Below are 23996 nucleotides of genomic sequence, written 5' to 3' on the forward strand. Positions count from 1 at the left end.
TACTACACTCCAGACCAGAGGTCTCAAACTCCAATGCAGCTGGTCAGCCTGGCTTTTGTTCCAGCCACACATTTCAAGTCGGAGAACCCTGCTCAGTGCATCAGCTGGACCTATCCTTTGGGTTTTGTAATCTATTGAGGGAGATAGATTAGGCTGAATCAGGGTAAACTGGGCTATGGTGACCCTTCTCAAATCAACAGTAATCTACACCAGGTCATATTGTCAACAAGGTGCATCATTCAGAAACATATTTTCCATAATGTATTTTCAAACTAGTTTTACTTGGCAAGGCAGACACAGCATGTATGCAATTTTTTTTATCAAGAGCAAACATTTATGCATGTGAAACCATGTATCCCAAGTCATTACTCTACGTCCTTGACATGCGTCACTTTGTTTTGAACCGACTTCACCATCAGCTTTGAACACATTTCTATTTCAAAATTAATGCAATCACTTCACACCCGGTACAAACTCAGCCCACCCGGGCCAGCTTAATCGAATCCCCTCATTGGCTGCGTTCCAGTATGACTACATTGCAGACGCATTCTAGATTTCACAACACCTAGATAGGTGTTGGTCATATCAGGTAACCACATGATATAGCAATCTGATGCCTGACTGCGCATTCGATGACATGTCACACAACCATTGGTTGATGCAATGCAAAGAATGTAGTCGGCCTGGAACACGACCTACCCTTTACTAGCACGTGTTCATGTAGATTGCAACCCAACGCAGAAAGTGTGTGTTAAGCAATAAGGCCCGAGGGGGTGTGGTATATGCCCAATATACCACGGCTAAGGGCTGTTCTTACGCACGACGCAATGCCGAGTGCCTAGATACAGCCCTTAGCCGTGGTATATTGGTCATATACCACAAACCTCTGAGGTGCCTTATTGCTATTATAAACTGGTTACCAATGTAATTAGAGCAGTAAAAATACATGTTTTGTCATACCCGTGGTATACGGTATAATATACCACGGCTGTTAGCTAATCAGCATTCAGGACTCGAACCACCCAGTTTATAAACACTTACAAATCCCCATGCTGCAAACAGTCAAGTGAAAACAAAGACGACGAGAGCTGGTTACATGATAGGATTTTACTGGACAGTCACCAGGTTTTACAAACAAGGAGAGCCAGACAAGGCAATGTGACCACCGGGGGGGGGGCGACCTCATCACAGGGGCTCTGAAAAGGCAGATCTGCGCCAAGCCACTAGTGCTCAGGATGCGTTCCACCCAATGAAACACAAACTGCCATTTCCAAACAGCCAATTATCAATAAGCTCACTAGATGCAGTTCAGAGGTGAGAAAGGAACTCGTTAGGTAAGAGAAGATTGTTGGACTCAAAAGGCCATTTAGAAAAAACAATGGATCTCAAGGGGACACTTCAAAGACATTCAAAGACCTTGAGCCTATAATAAAAACTGCAGACTGGACAGTAACACTGAACCTCCCGCTTTCCTCCAAAGACCCCATGGACCCTTTAATACCACCCCTGCCGGTTTTCACATTGTCTATTCTTTCTATACAGGAGCAGTTTGTTTGCCAGTTAAAAGGTCGACTCATCGAAGTGATGTTGCCATGAGCAGCACTGGCGATATTGAGATGAGCAAGATGCAACACTTCGCTCTCACACAGTGCAGGGGTTCACAGCGTGGTAGCCAGGGCACCAAAATAGCAGAAGTTGAGCCTTGCTCTTCAACGCTTAGTTGTTGCAGAAATTGACCCACTACTGTTTACTTTCTGCATCTACGTCATAATCGCTGAGTCTACCTTTAATCATAGTTAGAGATGCCATACTATGGTTCACATTTTGCATATACAGTATCTGTACGTTATGCCAGTTTTTCAAATTCATCCCCAACATTGAGGAATAAAGGGAAGAGATTGGGATGGAGGGAAAATAGAGATGAAGAGAAGAGAGGGACAGAAGAAAATATGTAAAGTGTGGAGGGAGAATGCTTGGTATGCCTCTCCTCGGCTCGATCTCTAACATTAGCAGCGAGTCTCGTAGATGCCGCTTCGACCGATGTAGCGCACCCATTTGACAACATCATGATCACTGTAGTTCAGCTTGGACTCAAACACCTTCAAGTAACGCACCTTCAGCCCAGAGGGGGCAAATGGAACCTGAGGAGAAGAGGGGGACAAAGATATCCAGGTTACGAGTTCCACACAACTGCATATTAATACGGTATGCTAAAATGCTACATTTGTCATTGCTGCCGAGAGGGTGTGTGTGTGTGTGACTGCAACCTTACCTCAAAGTTCATGGAGATAGGAGGACGCGCCCACTTCTTCTTATCATTGGTGGGCAGCAACTCGATTTCAGCACTGATCTGAGATTCCTTCATCCCAGCCATGCGCTTGATCCTACATGCAGGAAACACACATCAGATACAAAAGGGGATACAAAACAAGAGAGTGATCTTGGGTACTGTGATGGAGAAGCAGAGGGTTGAAATAACACTCACTTCCAGACGATGGCGTTCTCGCTGGCCTTGTACTTGGCCTTGCCCTTCATGCAGATCACCTGGACACCGCTGGTGTTGAGCGGCGTGGGAATGCGCACCTGGAGCAACGGAAAACAAGTTAACAGTTATAACATGATGAACAAATTCTCATACAGCAGACTAAACCCGACCTTGTTAGAATAGCAATAGGTGCAATTAACAGACCAAGCAAAAACTTCCAAGGTTTATGAGACAAAACATACTGTAACTTCAAAAGAGGAACAGGTTTACCCCAAGGTTACGATCCACAATCTAAAAAGACAAAGGCTGAATAGCTACCTCAATTTTCTGGGCCAGTAGCGAGGGTTTGAAGTTAGACTTGATGACCACTTTGACCTCCAGCTTGGTGCGGCCCACCTCCCTGACCAGCGGAATGACTCGGAAAGGTAGGATGATGTCTTTAGTGGTGCGGTACCTGGTAAAACAACACCAAAGTCATGTCAAACAGACACACACAGGGGGCAACAGGATACAAAGACGTCCAAAGATTGAGGGCGGCTCAAATCATTGGGCACATCTACATAAATGCACACAGAAAGCGAGATTACTTACAAATACAAACATGCGCGCACACAGGGTCAATACAGGTTGAAGTTTAGCCTGTGGCACACTTACCTCATGAGCTCATACTCTCCATCTGGGGGAATGAAGCTGATGCTGCGCTCTGAGTCAAACTTACTGAGACGCACACACTGGTTGAACGTACAGTCGTCGATGGCTATGGACTGCTTACCACTGGTACTACAGGGGCAGAGGGAGAAGGGTTGAACGTCTATGCACCCATACACACCTGTTCATACGGACACATTCAAACCAACACACAAACCAAACAGTCATTTAAAAACGCACTACTCTACGTGCCCCACTTCCTAACACGTCACCACCACACACAAACACACTCACAACACATATAGACACAGAAAAAAGGACACCATGGCAACACAGTAACCCAGTGGATGCTAACCATCACCATCCCTGTCAAAGACTGGGTCAGGGTTAAGGGTCAAGCAGGTGGGAATGTGGGTAATATTAAACCTAATACTCTCACTAATGACTAAGAAATAAACAACCATCGGGCAGTCCACTAAAGATTTGAGGAGGCTAGTCAGATTCTCATCAATTAGCAGTCACACTAGTCGACTGCTGAAGCACAAATTAATACAGTAACTCCAGTAAATATTGGGAGCCTCCTCAAATGCTTAGTAAAGCAGTCGCCATTCATGACACCATAGACAAGACAGCGGGGAGGTATGGGAGTAAGGCCAGATATCAATACAGTACCTTCCTCCTCCCCCTAAATCACTGAGGTACAGCACAGAACAAGAGGGAAAGAAAGGAGATGTATCAAAAGGAAATAAAATGGTACGTCTCAACCCAAGCTCTATATAGAAGTCTTAGTCCAGGGACTGAAATCATATTCCTATTTCCTACACAGAAGGTTAAGTCACAACACCACTGCCTATCAGTCTGAATAGTCCAAGTTGAAAATCTATTGAGACATACATTGAGACATACAAGCTCCAGACCTTTAATGACAAGCTCTGTCCAGAGTTGGGGTCAAATGCTCTTCAATTCAGGAACTAAACTGACATTTCAATTTCTGTTTACTTCCTGAACTGAACTGGAATAAACCCCAACCCTGGGTCCGTCCAAACACAGCCCCTCTTACTCACCTCTTTCCCACCTCATCAGTGACCCCGCCTTTACCCGCCTTATCAATGACAATTTTATCGTTCATGCCAAATTTGCACTCCGGCATTCCGCTGAGGTAGCTCTTCATTACCACACGGCCGGACACGTGGGCACTGAGGACCTGACCTGGAGGGGGTCAAATTGAAAGGGTCAATCATTAGGGCCTTTTCTCAATTGCATACTCCTTGTGTCCTCTCCTCAAAACCCATTGGAAGAGAAGGTCAGAGGGGAGGGACCTCTGGCTCTCTCATCCAATGGGTTTTGAGCAGGAGGCAAGATGACGTGAGGAGTATGCCATTGAGCTTCTCCAATTGAAACATGACTTCTACACTTCCCCTAGATATTTTAGCTCTTAGCATATTCAACCCCTGTTTAGGCCGTTTACTTTGTAGTTTTATGACCAACGTTCACCTTGAGGCGACATAAGCAGGTTGACACTCTCCAGCACATCCAAGAAGAGCTCATTGCGTCGATACTTGATGCCTTCGCGACGCCAACCAATCTGCCCCGTCACCTGACTAGTGATCTGAGACTGCTCTTCCTTTGTCTGGAAAAGGAGAGGGAGAGAGAGAACGAGGGAGATCAACAGGATATGAAGTGGAAAAAACTGCGTTCGGTTGAAACCAGGCCCAATGTCCCAAATAGAACTGAAATGAACAGCCCAAATGAGGCCCATCATTACCTGATGCTGCATCCGCCGTGTCCACAATTCCAGAGAAAGAAGAAACGATAGGAGAAACCGTTACAAAACAGTTGGAACACAGACAGCACACAGTTCTGCTACAGAGCCCATTGCAGGGCTTATCAGCAGTGACAAGGAGATACTCCTCATCCTCACCTGGCCCTTGATGCCCTGCTGGGTGATGAAGGTCTTTAGTGCTCCTGTCTCAGAGTTCTGGGGATACCCGAAGTCCAGGATCTCTGCACACAAAACAAAGAAACCAAACCATGAATAAATGATGAAGAGGGTAAGAGAGAGGAAAGAAGATCCAAATGGCATGAGTGTGTGAAGTTACAGTTACCGTCGAGCAGCTCGTAGATCAGCACAAAGTTGTTCTTGATGTTCTCTTCGCTGACCTTGCCAAAGTAGGCGGCCATGACGTCGCACATCTTGTAGAGGAACTCAAACACCATGGCAGCGTTGACATTCTGCTTGGTGACTGCCGCCAGCCAGATGTTGGAGCGCTTGACATGGAAGAAGCTGGTACGTGCAATGTTGGTCACTGGAGAGCGCACCTGCTGCCGGGCATGGATCACATTCACACGGAATGCGTCTACCGCGTTGCGCCTGTGAAAAGGAGGTAGAGAGAGACTTTCATGTTAGGAAGAGGGACGAGGAATGTACCTCCATCTGCAGTTGATCACAACAAAAGCAAACTCATAATAACACGCTCTTGATTTGATACGCACATATACCACCCAGCAGTTACCAGACCTGGTCTGCTAGGTGGTTGTTACTGTAGTCTGGTCTCCTTCACCACCCAGCAGTTACCAGACCTGGTCTGCTAGGTGGTTGTTACTGTAGTCTGGTCTCCTTCACCACCCAGCAGTTACCAGACCTGGTCTGCTAGGTGGTTGTTACTGTAGTCTGGTCTCCTTCACCACCAGCGGTTACCAGACCCGGTCTGCTAGGTGGTTGCTACTGTAGTCTGGTCTCCTTCACCACCAGCAGTTACCAGACCCGGTCTGCTAGGTGGTTGCTACTTAAAGTCCCCAGGACATTTACAGTATTAGGCAAGACTGCCTTCTCGTCTTGTGCACCAGAGGCATGGAATAGTCTACAATCCATGCTTCATCTAGATAGTGCCACTGAATGAATTTAAAATGTTGATGGGAGACTGTTACAGAGGAGTGTAAATGCTTTTTTTAGGCTGGATCATGTTGTTGAGTTGTATTGTTGTATGTTTTAATTCTATAATGTATTGATTGTTGCTGCCTTCTTGGCCAGGTCTCCCTTGAAAAAGAGACTCTGGGTCTCAATGGGCTTTTCCTGGTTAAATAAAGGTTAAATAAATAAAAAAGTAATGTGTATAAATTACCAGTCTCCTTGAGGCTTTCAAAAGGATAGTCACACACTGTCAACTACACTACCTACCATACATTCCCTTTTCAGACCGTCGACTTGACATCCAAGTTCCTGGTAGAACAGAAAAGACGGCTGCCAAAAAAAACGAGCAACACTCCGGACATGCTAATGGTACCCTTTGCCAAGGACAGCACATATTAAACTTGTATGAGAGCTGAAATATGACTGAATTGTCCCAAACTGACTTGACCATTTAGGCAGTGAGAGAGAAATCTTCTGTTTAGAGGGTGAAGATTAGTGGGGAGGTAGAGTGCTTTAGGGATCTGTTGGGGATGTATAAATATCTAGGCTTACTACAGAGGAGGCAGCATGTCCAGACAAAACTGCAGAGTCCCAGTCAGTGATATTTTGGAATAGTTCCTTAGGTGCCGGTTCCACAACTTCTGTGAGCTTGACAGTAAAAATGATATTGACCACAAAGCTACTGCCTAGTAGTGAATCATACCTTTATTTATTTGGAACCAGAGCCGATCCAGGGAAACGATTCCCAAAAATATGAATCTCTGGAACCAATTTTAGATTAGGCACTCTGCAGAGTCAGACTGCACTAGTTAAGACAGATGGAGGTAGAGATGGAAGGGGCACTGGTACCATACATGCTCATTTAACAGGGTCTGTCCTGCTGTTTTTTCAGAAGGCAATGTCCATTAAGGAGGTCATTATATATACACACACAAAAGTATGTGGACACCCCTTAAATTAGTGAATTTGTCTATTTCAGCCACACCCGTTGCTGACAGGTGTATAAAATCAGTAGGGCATTAGTTGGTTGCAATAATTAACTTTGTTCTTTGGTCACTGATATGTCAGGTGACATGCTGAAAGGGTCATCAGGTAGTTGCTGTGGGTCAGAGGTCATTCATTGCGAGTCAGTGACTGGTTGCCATGGGTCAGGGGACATGCTCGAAAGGCTGGTGCATTGCTTATCTATTCCTACAGTGGCAAAGACGGAGATATGGAGGGAAATGGCAAACGGATAAAGAGAGATGATGTAAAAGAGAGAATGAGACAAAATGCACACAGACATTTTTGTGCATGTACACAGAGCAAGTAAAATGGTGTTGAAACACCATCCATGGAAAAGGAATACTCTCGGCAACCAAATGCAGTGTTAAACTTGTCTTCAAATCTTAAGCAGCTTGAATGTGTTGAGTCTTATCTGGAAGATCTTGGCAGTAGAATGTATTGATTCTGCATAAATCCTAGCTGTACTGGTTCGGTTAGAGACTTGGCAGTAGAATGTATTGATTCTGCATAAATCCTAGCTGTACTGGTTCGGTTAGATAGCTGGGTGAGCATTTGCTAATGCAGAGAGCTTGCATTGTCTGAGACCTGATACAATAGCGATTATCCCCAAGATGATATAGTCGGGCTATTAGCTCAATTATTTTCTTTGGTGGGTGCTAAATAATTTACCTACCGTTCTACAGTCGACCCATCTGTTGAAATCTTCCTGTTGGATGAGTTATGTTTTGTTTATCAAAGAGTCAATTTAGAGTACGTTTTTCTAATATTTTCATCTGACAACCAAGGTTACGATAAAACATTCCCAACATTTCTCAGACGCAATATGAACTAAGAATACTTGTTCCATTTTGTTATTTGTGTATATTTTTACACACACTCCATCACCTATTGGAGGAAAATACCAATAACTTGAATGGCATTACATTTTACATTTTAGTCATTTAGCAGACGCTCTTATCCAGAGCGACTTCCAGTTAGTGATTGCATACATTTTCATACTGGCCCCCCGTGAGAAACGAACCCACAACCCTGGCGTTGCAAGCGCCATGCTCTACCAACTGAGCTACACGGGGCCGCATTACACTAGTCAATATATAATTTAACTAATAAAAATGATATATTTATTTATTTATCAGGGCTGACCCCATTTAGTCAACTGGTCGATTGCTTGGTCGATAGTCTGTTGGTCGACCGAGATTTTCTTTAGTCGAGCAGTAGCAAAAAATTAATACAAAATATCATGGTGTACAAGACACCGGTCTGAGTGGACTAATCCATTGTGGAGGCCGTGGGATGGCACAGTCCATCAGTCTAAGACATGTGCTACTGAAATTGTATATTGTTATATTACATAAGATCAATGGTGCAACACTAATAAAAACTATTTTATTTTATAACAAATGCGCTTTCTCCCGCGTTGGATAGTGGTCGCTGTCCGCAGTTCTGAAACACATCAATGCGCTGTTGAATTGGCTCCTTTTCCTAGACCATGTTGCTATGTGCATAATAGCAAAGTTAACCAGCATATTGGTGTTGAGAACTATGTGGTGGAGGCAGCAGCAGAATGTGGAGATGAGAAAACAGCCCTTGCCTTGTCTGAGAAAAGTGAGGAGACAGGAAACCAACTTTATGTCTATAATCAATAGCCTAACTGTTAAATGTGCCTGGCTTTATAAATCATCCATATACACTACCGGTCAAAAGTTTTAGAACACCTACTCATTCAAGGGTTTTTCTTTATTTTTTACTATTTTCTACAATTGTAGAATAATAGTGAAGACATCAACACTATTAAATAACACATACGGAATCATGTACTAACTAAAATAAGTGTTAAACAAATCAAAATATATTTTATATTTGAGATTCTTCAAATAGCCACCCTTTGCCTTGATGACAGCTTTGCACACTTGGCATTCTCTCAACCAGCTTCACCTGGAATGCTTTTCCAACAGTCTTGAAGGAGTTCCCACATATGCTGAGCAGTTGTTGGCTGCTTTTCCTTCACTCCGCGGACTGACTCATTGCAAACCATCTCAATTTGGTTGAGGTCGGGGGATTGTGGAGGTCAGGTCATCGGATGCAGCACTCCATCACTCTCCTTCTTGGTAAAATAGCCCTTACACAGCCTGGAGGTGTGTTGGGTCATTGTCCTGTTGAAAAACAAAACAAATGATACTCCCACTAAGCCCAAACCAGATGGGATGGCGTATCGCTGCAGAATGCTGTGGTACCCATGCTGGTTAAGTGAATTCTAAATAAATCACAGACATTGTCACCAGCAAAGCACCCCAACACCATAACACCTCCTCCTCCAAGCTTTACGGTGGGAAATACACATGCAGAGATCATCTGTTCACCAACACTGCGTCTCACAAAGACACGGCGGTTGGAACCAAAAATCTCCAATTTGGACTAATCAGACCAAAGGACAAATTTCCACTGGTCTAATGTCCATTGCTTGTGTTTCTTGGCCCAAGCAAGTCTCTTCTTATTATTATTGGTGTCCTTTAGTAGTGGTTTATTTCAGCAATTCGACCATGAAGGCCTGATTCACGCAGTCCCCTCTGAACAGGTGATGTTGAGATGTGTCTGTGACTTGAACTCTGAAGCATTTATTTGGGCTGCAATTTCTGATGCTGGTAACTCTAATGAACGTATCCTCTGCAGCAGAGGTAACTCTGGGTCTTCCATTCCTGTGGCGGTCCTCATGAGAGCCAGTTTCATCATAGTGCTTGATGGTTTTTGCGACTGCACTTGAAGAAACTTTTAAAGTTCTGTAAATGTTCCGTATTGACTGACCTTCATGTCTTAAAGTAATGATGGACTGTCATTTCTCTTTGCTTATTTGAGCTGTTCTTGCCATAATATGGATTTGGTATTTTTCCAAATAGGGCTATCTTCTGTATACCCCGCCCTACCTTGTCACACCACAACTGATTGGCTTCCACAAATTAACTTTTAAGAAGGCACACCTGTTAATTGAAATGCATTCCAGGTGACTACATCATGAAGCTGGTTGAGAGAATGCCAAGAGTGCGCAAAGCTGTCATCAAGGCAAAGGGTGGCTATTTGAAGAACCTCAAATATAAAATATATTTTGATTTGTTTAACACTTTTTTGGTTACTACATGATTCCATGTGTTATTTCATAGTTGTCTTCACTATTTCTCTACAAATGTAGAAAATCCTAAAAATAAAATAAAAATCCTTGAATGAGTAGGTGTTTACACTTTTGACCGGTAGTGTATATCTACAGAAATAAGACAGATTCTGCTTCTGTTGCCTGTTTGTTTAATAGCCTACTGATTCCGTGAGCACGAAGCCTCGCGCAACAACATGTCAAGTAAACAATTTCACAAATTCAGCTGTTTTTAATCTTTGCTTTGCTGTAATAAAGGCTTTACACTTTTTTTCTTCGTTAGAACAGCCTCTCTGGTATTACTTATAATTTAGTGTTGTTTACACTGTTCCAAAAAGTCGGAAAAATAACATTTATAGTAATAAAAAACGCTCCTTTTTCTTGATCTCATTATTATCATCATCATTATAATAATAAGTAATGCCATTATCATTAGTAGGTTTAGTATAGCAACCTTGTATAACCACCGTTGAGCTGTAGGCCTAAGAGCACATACTGTTTAGTCTTAATACCGTAACTTACTTAGGCCTATATTTCAATACTTATATAGGCTACAGTATCAATCATTAATTTGTTCATGTCATCACACAGCATACGGGTCATTCATGATTTGAAATGCAATCAAGCATTTTAGTTTCAAAATAAAATAAAGTGAGCCTTGAATAATTAGGTTAAACAATAAATAAACCGTTCCATTTTGGAAATTGCATTCACAAATGAATGTGACTGTTTTTGCTGTAATAAAGGCTCAACAAAAAAACGTTAGAACAGACTCTCTGGTACGCTTATAATGTATTATGTTGTTTACATTGTTCCAAACGGTTAGAAAAATTATATTGTAATCTATACAGCAGCTGTTTGGCACACATAATATGCACGCAGCGTTTGCTCCTTACCTTATTTTTCTTGATCTCCAGTATTTTCCACAACTAGTCAAATTTATTCCACATATCTGACTTCCCCTTTACCTCCTGAGCAACCAGTAAACATTCCCCTGTTTCAAGTTTATTTGTCACGTCCTCTGCATCCATTTTGCTGTTATGGTGTTCGGAGTTTGTTATAACCAATTTATTGATGTGATTATGATATGCTATAGGTAAGGCCCTATTGGTCACGTGCATGCGATGCATACATGCGTCACGTAAAGAGAGCACTGGTAGAGGGAATGTTTTTCCAAAACAAATTAGGGATTTCAGTAACAAAACTTTTCAGTCATAAATTGCTGTAATTATGTTGCAGCTTAAGCAACACAGACGGCTCAATAAACACTTTGATGTTCTGTGGTCACTGCAGCAGGAAGGAGAGAGAGACAACGGGTGCTAGTCACACAGTCACTCGCTGTCTGTCTTATTAATTTTTTACACAGCGCAGCAAGTCTGAGCCCAGCCCGGCAAAAACAAATCAATTGCTGGTCGGACTCCATCTAGTCATGTGTTTCTTAATTATTCAATAAAACATTGTGCTTAAAGCATCAGACAAGCTTAGTGAATTGTGCATTTGGAAAGTATTCAGACCCCTTCACTTTCTCCACATTTTGTTAAGTTACAGCCTTATTCTAAAATTGATTAAATTGTTATTTTATGTCATCAATCTACACATAATACCCCATAATGCCAAAGCAAAAACAGGTTCTTAGACATTTCTGCAAAGAATTCATAAATAAACACATTTACATATTCAGACCCTTCACTCAGCACCTTTGGCAGCGATTACAGCCTCGAGTCTTCTTGGGTATGACGCTACAAGCTTGGCACACCTGTATTTGGGGAGTTTCTCCCATTCTTCTCTGCAGATCCTCTCTAGCTCTGTCAGGTTGGATGGGGAGCGTCGCTGCACAGCTATTTTCAGGTCTCTCCAGAAATGCTAGATTGGGTTCAAGTCCGGGCTCTGGCTGGGCCACTTCAATGACATTCAGAGACTTGTCCCAAAGCCACTCCTGCGTTGTCTTGGCTGTGTGCCTAGTGTCATTGTCCTGTCGGAAGGTGAACCTTCGCCCCAGTCTGAGGTCCTGAGCGCTCTGGAGCAGGTTTTCATCAAGGATCTCTCTGTACCTTGCTCCGTTCATCTTTCCCTCAATCCTGACTAGTCTCCCAGTCCCTGCCACTGAAAAACATCCCCACAGCAGGATGCTGCCACCACGTTTTACCTTAGGGATGGTGCCAGGTTTCCTCCAGATGTGACACTTAGCATTCAGGCCAAAGAGTTCAATCTTGTTTCTCATGGTCTGAGTCTTTAGGTGCCTTTTGGCAAACTCCAAGCGGGCTGTCATGTGCCTTTTATACTGAGGAGTGGCTTCCGTCTGGCCACTCTACCATAAAGGCCTGATTGGTGGAGTACTGCAGAGATGGTTGTCCTTCTGGAAGGTTCTCCCATCTCCACAGAGGAACTCTAGAGCTCTGTCAGAGTGACCATCGGGTTCTTGGTCACTTCCCTGACCAAGGCCCTTCTCCCCCTATTGCTCAGTTTTGCCAGGCGGCCAGCTCTAGGAAGAGTCTTGGTGGTTCCAAACTTCTTTCATTTAAGAATGGAGGCCACTGTGTTCTTGGGGACCTTCGATGCTGCAGAATTATTTTGGTACCCTTCACCAGATCTGTGCCGACACAATCCTGTCTCGGAGCTCTACGGACAATTCCGTCGACCTCATGGCTTGGTTTTTCCTCTGACATGCACTGTCAACTGTGGGATGTTATATAGACAGGTGTGTGCCTTTCCAAATCATGTCCAATCAATTGAATTTACCACAGGTGGACTCCAATCAAGTTGTAGAAACATCTCAAGGATGATCAATGGAAACAGGATGCACCGGAGCTCAATTTCAAGACTCATAGCAAATGGTCTAAATACTTATGTAAATAAGGTATTTCTGTTTTTCTATTCTTAATACATTTGCTAACATTTCTAAAAACCTGTTTTCACTTTGTCATTATGGAGTATTGTGTGTAAATTAACGAGGAAAACAAATATTTAATCAATTTTAGAATAAGGTAGTAACGTAACAAAATGTGGAAAAGGTCAAGGGGTCTGAATACTTTCCAAATGCACTGTAGTTGACTTGATTGAAACACATAGGATGTGACTACATGGAAAAATACAAGGTTTAACATTTTGACCAATTTATTGCAAATACATCCTTCCCCGATCCCTCCCCTGAAGCAAACCTGATCTGACAGGGCTCGACAGGTAAAAGCTGTGTGATAACTTACACTGATCAGTTCATATTAGAACTTCAGTGATCACTTCAAGGCAGAGCTGGCGGGAAGTGAGCTGGCAAGCTAGGAGTTGTTGGTATCAAATCCTAGATGCCATTGCCAGCCGTCGTGCCCTTGAGCAAGACACCTAGCTTGCCAGCTCAACAACTGCTCCACGGGCGCCCAGTGTGTAGCCCACTGCTCCAACCTGTGTGTGTGTCTTTCAGAGGGGTTGGGATAAAGTGGAAGTCAAATTTCAGTTGGACCTTGAGTACAATTTACAAATAAAGTGATCTTAAATCTTATTAATCTCCCCAATTTACCTCAGGCCAACCAGATGGACACTATTTCCCATCTCCTTCTCCCCTCATCGTAACAATTACCACCTCACTTACCCTATGTCATCGCGGTAGACGCGAGAGATAAGGACCTCCCCTTTATGGTTGTAGATGAACAGTCCTCCGATCATCGTGGCTGGCTGCTCCTTAGTCCAAACTGGCCATGGTGAAAACAAACCCCACCTGATGAAAAGCAAGAGGGTGAAATGACATTTCATCAGGTCAAATTCCTGGTACATGCAAATGTTCTTTGCAAATAATGGTGATTCTGAACGACCCATATATATAGGATGTTTCCAGCAGAGTATCCTATATTAACTCCCACTTAGTGATGACTCAGTCACAATGGTGATGTGTGTACACACTCATTTGTCACCTCCCATCCAAAGTAGGATTAATGATTAGTAGCTTAGATATGATAATGAGAGCTATTGTAGTTACAGTCGGAATGTTTTGCACAATTCCCAGTAGCTAGCTATGACTAGTATGGGAGTGGTTTCAGGTTCATATGTACGGTTGATGGTATTGGCTTGAAGAACAGACAATTTCCTGATTATGCCCAGTGCCGTGGGGGACAAATAACGTATTATTCATTTGCTGTAGTTTATAATATGTTGAGGCGTATGAATACTATGCATGGAATTAAAGACAAGCCTGGAATTCTAGCTGTGCATGACTAGGTAACAGACGGCGAGACAGTTTCCCGTGCCAGCACAACATCGTTTTACTTAGCTGGACACACATATAGCTAGATTAGCAAGGTCATTTCCCTTCCAAGAAAAGAGGATGTTGTTTGACTTGGCGGACATTGTGTGCATGGCATGAAGCCACTAACGTTAAGCGGTTTACTCACGGTTTTATTGCCCCGCCAAGAAGATGTCTGCCTGACCGGAAAAGATAGCTCGCACTCTCGACAAGTTCATAAATTCTTTATATTCTCCCTTTACGTTTTCAGTTGTGCGTTACAGTGTACTCCACCATGTCTTGCTAACTACACTTAAAACTTTAGTGGATAGTTGACCTTCTGCTTGGGATAAACAGGATGGGAAATCAACAAAATAGACAGACAGATAGTTAGTTAGCTAACTAAGCTAGCTAGCTGCCTGCCTGCCAGCCAGCCTAACATTAACTAGCTAGCGCCTCTCTGGTATAAACGCCGGTAGCTAGCTAGACTGTTTTTACTGTTGAATATGTTAAGACTTGTTTGTCTTCAACGTAATTACAATCTTACCTCAGTCTTCTCTCACACACCTAGGTTCACGTCCCCTTTTTCTCCGCGATATTTCAGGGTTCGCTAGCTCTACAACACACTATCTAATTATGCTCCTAGTGCTTTCCCCTCCTCTTTAGAAGTCAGCTGACCTTCTTCTTCTTCTTTGGTATTGGGTTGGCGGATCGCATCCAACCTTTAAGGTGCATACATCGCCACCTACTGTACTGGAGTGTGAGGCCAGTCACGACCCACCTACATTAAATTATCTTATTTAGTCCTGGTCCACTAAGAAATTGAAATAGAGCCCTGAAGACCACTTCCCTTTCCTCCCCCCCACTACACCACCCAAACCCCGTCCAGCCTCTCGAACCCTTTCACACAATCTCTCCCTATCTACATCTTACAGTTCACAAAATATCAACACATACTCAACAGTTTCCTCCACTAAACACTCATCACACAGAACTGTTTCATGTCTCCCAATCATCCACAACATGGCATTCAACCCTGTGTGCCCAAACCGTAGTCTACTCCACACAACTTCCTTTCTCCTACATCCTATACTCCCTACCTCCTCCTTTACTGAACAGTGCACGAGATAAAATCCCCCCCCCCCCGACAACATGGATAACATACAGCTGGCGGGGTTTACGCTGCATCTGCAAGATAGAACAGCTGCCTCCGGTAAGGAGGTCTGTGTATATTTGTAAACAACAGCTGGTGCACGAAATCTAATATTAAGGAAGTCTCGAGGTTTTGCTCGCCTGAGGTAGAGTATCTCATGATAAGACGTAGATCACACTATTTACCAAGAGAGTTTTCATCTATATTTTTCGTAGCTGTCTATTTACCACCACAAACCGATGCTGGCATTAAGACCGCACTCAATGAGCTCTATAAGGCCATAAGCAAATAGGAAAACACTCATCCAGAGGCGGCGCTCCTAGTGGCCGGGGACTTTAATGCAGGGAAACTTAAATCTGTTTCAACTAATTTCTACCAGCATGTTAAATGTGCAACCAGAGAGAGAAAAAAACTCTAGACCTTTACTCCACATACAGAGTTGCGTACAAAGCTCTCCCTCACCCTCCATTTGGAAAATCTGACCATAATTATATCCTCCTGATTCCTGCTTACAAGCAAAAACTAAAGCAGGAAGCACCAGTGACTCAGTCAATAAAGAAGAGGTCAGATGACGCAGATGCTAAGCTACAGGACTGTTTTGCTAGCACAGACTGGAATATGTTCCGGGATTCTTCCGATGGCATTGAGGACTACACCACATCACTCATTGGCTTCATCAATAAGTGCATCGATAACGTCGTCCCAACAGTGACTGTACGTACATACCCCAAACAGAAGCCATGGATTACAGGCAACATCCACACTGAGCTAAAGGGTAGCACTGCCGGTTTCAAGGAGCAAGACTCTAACCCGGATGCTTATAAGAAATCCCGCTATGCCCTCCGACGAACCATCAAACATCAATACAGGACTAAGATTGAATCGTACTAAACCGGCTCCGACTCTCGTCGGATGGGGCAGTGCATGTAAACTATTACAGACTACAAAGGGAAGCACAGCCGCGAGCTGCCCAGTGACACGAGCCTCCCAGATGAGCTAAATTAGTTATACGCTCACTTCGAGGCAAGCAACACTGAAGCATGCATGAGAGCATCAGCTGTTCCGGACGACTGTGTGATCACACTCTCCGTAGCCGATGTGAGTAAGACCTTTAAACAGGTCCACATTCACAATGCCGCAGGGCCAGACGGATTACCAGGACGTGTGCTCAGAGCATGCACTGACCAACTTGCAAGTGTCTTCAGTGACATTTTCAACATGTCCCTGACTGAGTCTGTAACACCAACATGTTTCAAGCAGACCACCATAGTCCCTCTGCCCAAGAACACAATGGTAACCTGCCTAAATGACTACAGACCCGTAGCACTCACGTCTGTAGCCATGAAGTGCTTTGAAAGGCTGGTCATGGCTCACATCAACACCATTATACCAGAACCCAAGACCCACTCCAATTTGCATACCGCCCCAACAGATCCACAGATGATGCAATCTCTATTGCACTCCACACTGCCCTTTCCCACCTGGACAAAAGGAACACCTACGTGAGAATGCTATTAATTGACTACAGCTCAGCGTTCAACACCATAGTGCCCTCAAAGCTCATCACTAAGCTAAGGACCCTGGGACTAAACATCTCCCTCTGCAACTGGATCCTGGACTTCCTGACGGGCCACCCCCAGGTGGTAAGGGTAGGTAACAACACATCTGCCACACTGATCCTCAACACGGGGGCCCCTCAGAGGTGCGTGCTCAGTCCACTCCTGTACTCCCTGTTCACCCATGACTGCATGGCCAGGCACGACTCCAACACCATCATTACGTTTGCTGACGACACAACAGTGGTAGGCCTAATCACAGACAACGATGAGACAGCCTATAGGGAGGAGGTCAGAGACCTGGCCGTGTGGTGCCAGGATAACAATCTCTCCCTCAACGTGATCAAGACAAAGGAGATAAATGTGGACTATAGGAAAAGGAGGACTGAGCACGCCCCCATTCTCATCAACAGGGCTGTAGTGGAGCAGGTTGAGAGCTTCAAGTTCCTTGGTGTCCACATCACCAACAAACTATCATGGTCCAAACACACCAAGACAGTCGTGAAGAGGGTACGACAAAGCTTATTCCCCCTCAGGAGATTGAAAACATTTGGCATGGGTCCTCAGATCCTCAAAAAGTTCTACAGCTGCACCAGAGAGCATCCTGACTGGTTGTATCACTGCCTGGTATGGAAACTGCTCGGCCTCCGACCGCAAGGCACTACAGAGGCTAGTGCGTACGGCCCAGTACATCACTGGGGCCAAGCTTCCTGCCATCCAGGACCTCTATACCAGGCGGTGTCAGAGGAAGGCCCTAAAAATGGTCAAAGACTCCAGCCACCCTAGTCATAGACTGTTCTCTCTGCTACCGCACGGCAAGCGGTACCGGAGCGCCAAGTCTAGGTCCAAAAGGCTTCTTAACAGCTTCTACTCCCAAGCCATAAGACTCCTGAACAGCTAATCAAATGGCTACCCAGACTATTTGCATGGTCCCCCCCCCCCCCTTCTTTTACGCTGCTGCCACTCTCTGTTTATTATCTGTGCATAGTCACTTTAACTCTACGTACATATTACCTCGACAAACCTGTGCCCCCGCACATTGACTCTTTACCGGTACCCACTGTATATAGCCTCGCTACTGTTATTTTACTGCTGCTCTTTAATTATATGTAATTATTCGTTTTTTATTTTTTACTTAACACTTATTGTTTTAAAACTGCATTGTTGGTTAAGAGCTTGTAAGTAAGTATTTCACTGTAAGGACTACACCTGTTGTATTCGGCGCATGTGACATATAAAATGTGATTTGATTTTATCATTCCCTCCATCTTGCTCCAATATCAGTTATTTTAAAGTCTTGGTTCCAATAGTTTATATTTTTTTCTAAGAGATTGTCAGTTAGATAGGTAAGATATACAAAATCTTACAGAGAGCCTATCATATGAGTATCTTTTTCTGACTCAAATAGGATTCCCTCAACATTGTTCTGATGTCCTAAAGCTTCCAGGTCTAAATTTTGTGATATAAAACGTTTAAGTTGCATATATTTGAAAATGTCTACAATGGTCAATCCAAAATTGCTTTTTAATTCTATCATGGAAATAATAATATTTCCTATTACCACGTCATTTACGGTTGCTATGTGGGCCAATTTATTGGTGAAAGCTATCCAAGTATTGTTCCATAGGGGTGTGTTTTTAGGGAGTGATATTGGTTGTTTTGGAATCCATAACATTTTCTTCCATGTTGTTATAGTGTTCTTAACTATCAAGTTGTTAACGTTCTTAGCTACATCCTTTGAAAACAGATACGCAAAAAGATTCTGGGGATGAGCATCTTCAACATGTACCCATTGTCCCTCTTTAGTGTATTTATCAATATGTACCAAGTAAAAGCCTTGGTTAAAGGTTAAAACCACTGGTAAGACTTTTGGCATTCTGTTGCTTATGAGTTGTGTTATTATTTTATTATTGCAATTTATTAAACTTATGGGTCTGTAATGTGCAGGGAACTCTCCAGATTTTTCTGGTTTTAATATAACTTAAATAACTGTTTGATACATGGAACTCGGAAGCACTGAATTGAGAGACGTGTGTTGTCATTTGAGTAAATAGGGGCGCTACTTTGTCCCAGAATATCAAATAAAAGTCTATGGGAAAGCCGCTTTTCTCAGCACTAATGTTTTAACAGTGTCTTTAAAAATTATCTTTACAAATTATAACTGGTTTGGTGTGTATTCATTTTGTGTGGGCTGCGAGGTGTTAAGCAGGTTTATTTGGCATTAAATAGTATGCTTTATTTGAGTTTAACCTGTAGTTGTTGGCTCTCTTCAAAAGTAAAATATAATATTCTGTTTTAGGTTCAGAAATTGTATTTCCTTCTATACCTTGTAAAGATTTTTTATGGCCTTTTTCTAAGATATACATTAAAATGAACAAAATCACTAACTCAGATGTAACTTTAGCAGAGTATGAGATTATCATTCCCCTAATGTATGCCTTAAAAGCATACAAAATTATGTTGGGGGTCAGCTTCTCTCTGTCCTCTATGTCTACATTTGTAATGGTAAAGGTCTTTATTTTTTCGTTTGTAATACATTTCAGGTATTTTGTCACTAAGTGTATTTTATGTTGGTGTAATTAAGCAACATGATACATGAAAATGATCCAATATCCTTATATCATGGATTTTTTAACACAGTATATTGTTGAGTGCAATTTTAGAAATAGAAATGTTGTCAATTCTTGAATAGCTTCTTGGTCCGTTTGCTGGGATATAAGGGAAAAGGGTGCATTCTTATTTATGAGGATGCCTACACCTCTGCTGTTACTACAGTAGGTGGCAGCATAGGCCTCACCAACCCAGCTCCTCCTTAAATATTCAATTTCTCATTTTTGAAGTGTAGTAGCTCTTGCAAGAAAACCACATCTGCTGACAATCTCTTCAAATGTTCAAGAACCTTATGCTTTTTTTTGCCATCATGAACCCTGTGTACATTGCATGTAATTAATTGGATTTTGTTGGCCTTTATTTGTACAGAATCAAAGTTAACCTTGTCTGTTCTTTCTGTCATTGAAGAACCAGATAAAACATTTTAGCAGACATGTCATATGAGGGCAGTGGACATCCCATGGATATGGAAGAGTCATAGTATGAATACATAGTTATTGTATACATTACATATAAATTATAAAACGTGTGTACATGTAGGCTAAGCAAACATTTAACAGAGAACACACAAAAAACATGAAGCAAGTACTTCTTCATACTTTGAGGCGCTATGCCTTTTTAGAGCTTTTCAAGCTCCATATTTTCAGCACGCTTATAGGGAAGGTCATTCAACATCTACAGCACTTACACAAATGACTGATGATTGGATCTAACAGAACACAGAGGGCGGTCTTTAATGGAAGCCTCTCCAACAGAATCCAGGCAGAGTCAGGCATTCCCCAGGGCAGCTGTCTATACCCCTTACTTTTTAAAATCTTTACTAATGACCTGCCACTGGCTCTGAGTAAAGCCTGTGTGTCTATGTATGCTGATGACTCAACACTATACACGTCAGCTACCACAGCAAGTTAAATCACTGCAACACTTAAGAAAGAGCTGCAGTCAGTTTCAGAATGGGTGGCAAGAAATAAGTTAGGACTAAATATTTCAAAAACTAAAAGCATTGTATTTGGGACAAATCATTCACTAAACCCTAAACCTCAACTCAGGGGCGCAACTTTTGTTTTAGAAGTAGGGGGGACATGTTTATCCAGTCGGATAAACACTCTAAACAGCCTACCCGACCGCTTGGAGGCATCCGCATGGTCCTAAAGCACTCCGTTGCCTCGTTTCATATCACATTCCAATGATAAAACTGGGGGGGACAAAAATGCAATTTCAGAATGTGGTGGGGGACATGTCCCCCCCGTTCCAAGTGAAAGTTGCGCCCCTGCCTCAACTAAATCTGGTAATGAATAATGTGGAAATTGAGCAAGTTGAGGAGACTAAACTGCTTGGAGTAACCCTGGACTGTAAACTGTCATGGTCAAAACATATTGATGCAACAGTAGCTAAGATGGGGAGAGGTCTGTCCATAATAAAGCACTGTTCTGCCTTCTTAACAACGCTATCAACAAGGTAGGTTCTACAGGTCCTAGTTTTGTCACACCTGGACTACTGTCCAGTCATGTGGTCAGGTGCCACAAAGAGGGACTGAAAATTACAATTGGCCCAGAACAGGGCAGCATGGCTGGCCCTTAAATGTACACGAAGAGCAAACATTAATAATATGCATGTCAATCTCTCCTGGCTCAAAGTAGAGGAGAGATTTACTTTATCACTACTTGTATTTGTGAGAAATATGAACATGTTGAATGCACCGAGCTATCTGTTTGAACTACTAGCACACAGCTTGGACACCCATGCATACCCCACAAGACATGCCACCAGAGGTCTCTTCACAGTCCCCAAGTCCAGAACAGACTATGGGAGGCGCACAGTACTACATAGAGCCATGAGTACATGGAACTATTCCACATCAAGTAACTCATGCAAGCACTAAAATGTGATTTAAAAAACAGATACAAATACACAATTGCACACACTGTATATACACTGCTCAAAAAAATAAAGGGAACACTAAAATAACACATCCTATATCTGAATGAATGAAATAATCTTATTAAATACTTTTTTCTTTACATAGTTGAATGTGCTGACAAAATCACACAGAAATTATCAATGGAAATCAAATTTATCAACCCATGGAGGTCTGGATTTGGAGTCACACTCAAAATTAAAGTGGAAAACCACACTACAGGCTGATCCAACTTTGATGTAATGTCCTTAAAACAAGTCAAAATGAGGCTCAGTAGTGTGTGTGGCCTCCACGTGCCTGTATGACCTCCCTACAATGCCTGGGCATGCTCCTGATGAGGTGGCGGATGGTCTCCTGAGGGATCTCCTCCCAGACCTGGACTAAAGCATCCGCCAACTCCTGGACAGTCTGTGGTGCAACGTGGCGTTGGTGGATGGAGCGAGACATGATGTCCCAGATGTGCTCAATTGGATTCAGGTCTGGGGAACGGGCGGGCCAGTCCATAGCATCAATGCCTTCCTCTTGCAGGAACTGCTGACACACTCCAGCCACATGAGGTCTAGCATTGTGTTGCATTAGGAGGAACCCGGGGCCAACCGCACCAGCATATGGTCTCACAAGGGGTCTGAGGATCTCATCTCGGTACCTAATGGCAGTCAGCCTACCTCTGGCGAGCACATGGAGGGCTGTGCGGCCGCCCAAAGAAATGCCACCCCACACCATGACTGACCCACCGCCAAACCGGTCATGCTGGAGGATGTTGCAGGCAGCAGAACGTTCTCCACGGCGTCTCCAGACTCTGTCACGTCTGTCACATGTGCTCAGTGTGAACCTGCTTTCATCTGTGAAGAGCACAGGGCGCCAGTGGCGAATTTGCCAATCTTGGTGTTCTCTGGCAAATGCCAAACGTCCTGCACGGTGTTGGGCTGTAAGCACAACCCCCACGTCGGGCCCTCATACCACCCTCATGGAGTCTGTTTCTGACCGTTTGAGCAGACACATGCACATTTGTGGCCTGCTGGAGGTCATTTTGCAGGGCTCTGGCAGTGCTCCTCCTGCTCCTGCGGAGGTAGCGGTCCTGCTGCTGGATTGTTGCCCTCCTATGGCCTCCTCCACGTCTCCTGATGTACTGGCCTGTCTCCTGGTAGTGCCTCCATGCTCTGGACACTACGCTGACAGACACAGCAAACCTTCTTGCCACAGCTCGCATTGATGTGCCATCCTGGATGAGCTGCACTACCCTGAGCCACTTGTGTGGGTTGTAGACCCCGTCTCATGCTACCACTAGAGTGAAAGCACCGCCAGCATTCAAAAGTGACCAAAACATCAGCCAGGAAGCATAGGAACTGAGAAGTGGTCTGTGGTCACCACCTGCAGAACCACTCCTTTATTGGGGGTGTCTTGCTAATTGCCTATAATTTCCACCTGTTGTGTATTCCATTTGCACAACAGCATGTGAAATGTATTGTCAATCAGTGTTGCTTCCTAAGTGGACAGTTTGATTTCACAGAAGTGTGATTGACTTGGAGTTACATTGTGTTGTTTAAGTGTTCCCTTAATTTTTTTGAGCAGTGTATATTTTCTGTTGTATTTTTGACTTTATGTTTTGTTTTACCCCATATGTAACTCTGTGTTGTTGTTTTTAATCACACTGCTTTGCTTTATCTTGGCCAGGTCGCAGTTGTAAATGAGAACTTGTTCTCAACTGGCTTACCTGGTTAAATAAAGGTAAAATAATAATAAATAAATAAATAAAAACACCTAATGGAACAGCAGGGACTGACCAGGTGAATCCAGGTGAAAGCTATGAGCCTTTATTGATATCACTTGTTAAATCCACTTCAATCAGTGTAGATGAAGGGGAGGAGAAAGGTTAAAGAAGGATTGTTAAGCCTTGAGATAATTGAGGCATGGATTGCGTGAGTCTACCATCTTTTGTCAGAGGGTGAATGAGCAAGACAAACGTTTGAAGTGCCTTTGAACGGGGTACTGCAACGCTGCTGTGTTTTTCACGCTCAACAGTTTCCCGTGTGTATCAAGAATGGTCCACCACCCAAAGGACATCCAGCCAACTTGACACAACTGTGGGAAGCAGTGGAGTCAACATGGGCCAGCATCCCTGTGTAACACTCTTGTCACCTTGTAGAGTCCACGCCCCGACGGATTGAGGCTGTTCTGAGGGCAAAAAGGGGAGAGGGAAACTCAATATTAAGGTGTTCCTGATTTTGGTATACTCAGTGTACACTATATTTACAAAAGTATGTGGACACCCCTTCAAATTAGTGGATTCAGCTATTTCAGCCACACTCGTTGCTGACAGGTGTATAAAATCAAGCACACAGCCATCCAATCTCCATA

The 23996-nt window shown here is 43.4% G+C and overlaps 1 protein-coding gene across 2 annotated transcripts; it reads right to left on the bottom strand.

Moving 5' to 3' along the window:
- Positions 1 to 1087: 1087 nt before the first annotated feature.
- On the bottom strand, positions 1088 to 15083 carry LOC311146842 (AP-2 complex subunit mu-A). 2 transcript variants are annotated; one of them, XM_084183443.1, is made up of 12 exons: positions 14949 to 15083; positions 13775 to 13900; positions 5239 to 5504; positions 5055 to 5137; positions 4628 to 4763; positions 4198 to 4342; positions 3806 to 3826; positions 3140 to 3265; positions 2804 to 2939; positions 2486 to 2583; positions 2273 to 2384; positions 1088 to 2141 (listed from the first exon to the last, which is right to left on the bottom strand). In XM_084183443.1, exons 2-12 carry the CDS (start codon positions 13846 to 13848, stop codon positions 2007 to 2009), a joined length of 1332 nt encoding a protein of 443 aa, XP_084039569.1. In that variant the 5' UTR covers positions 13849 to 13900; positions 14949 to 15083; the 3' UTR covers positions 1088 to 2006. The 2 variants fall into 2 exon arrangements, with proteins under 2 accessions (XP_084039569.1, XP_084039570.1); XM_084183444.1 differs by lacking the exon at positions 3806 to 3826 and having other exon boundaries at positions 14949 to 15076.
- Positions 15084 to 23996: the final 8913 nt, after the last annotated feature.

Source organism: Coregonus lavaretus (genome assembly GCF_964263955.1).
Source record: "Coregonus lavaretus genome assembly, chromosome: 19".
NCBI classification, from domain to species: Eukaryota; Metazoa; Chordata; class Actinopteri; order Salmoniformes; family Salmonidae; genus Coregonus; species Coregonus lavaretus.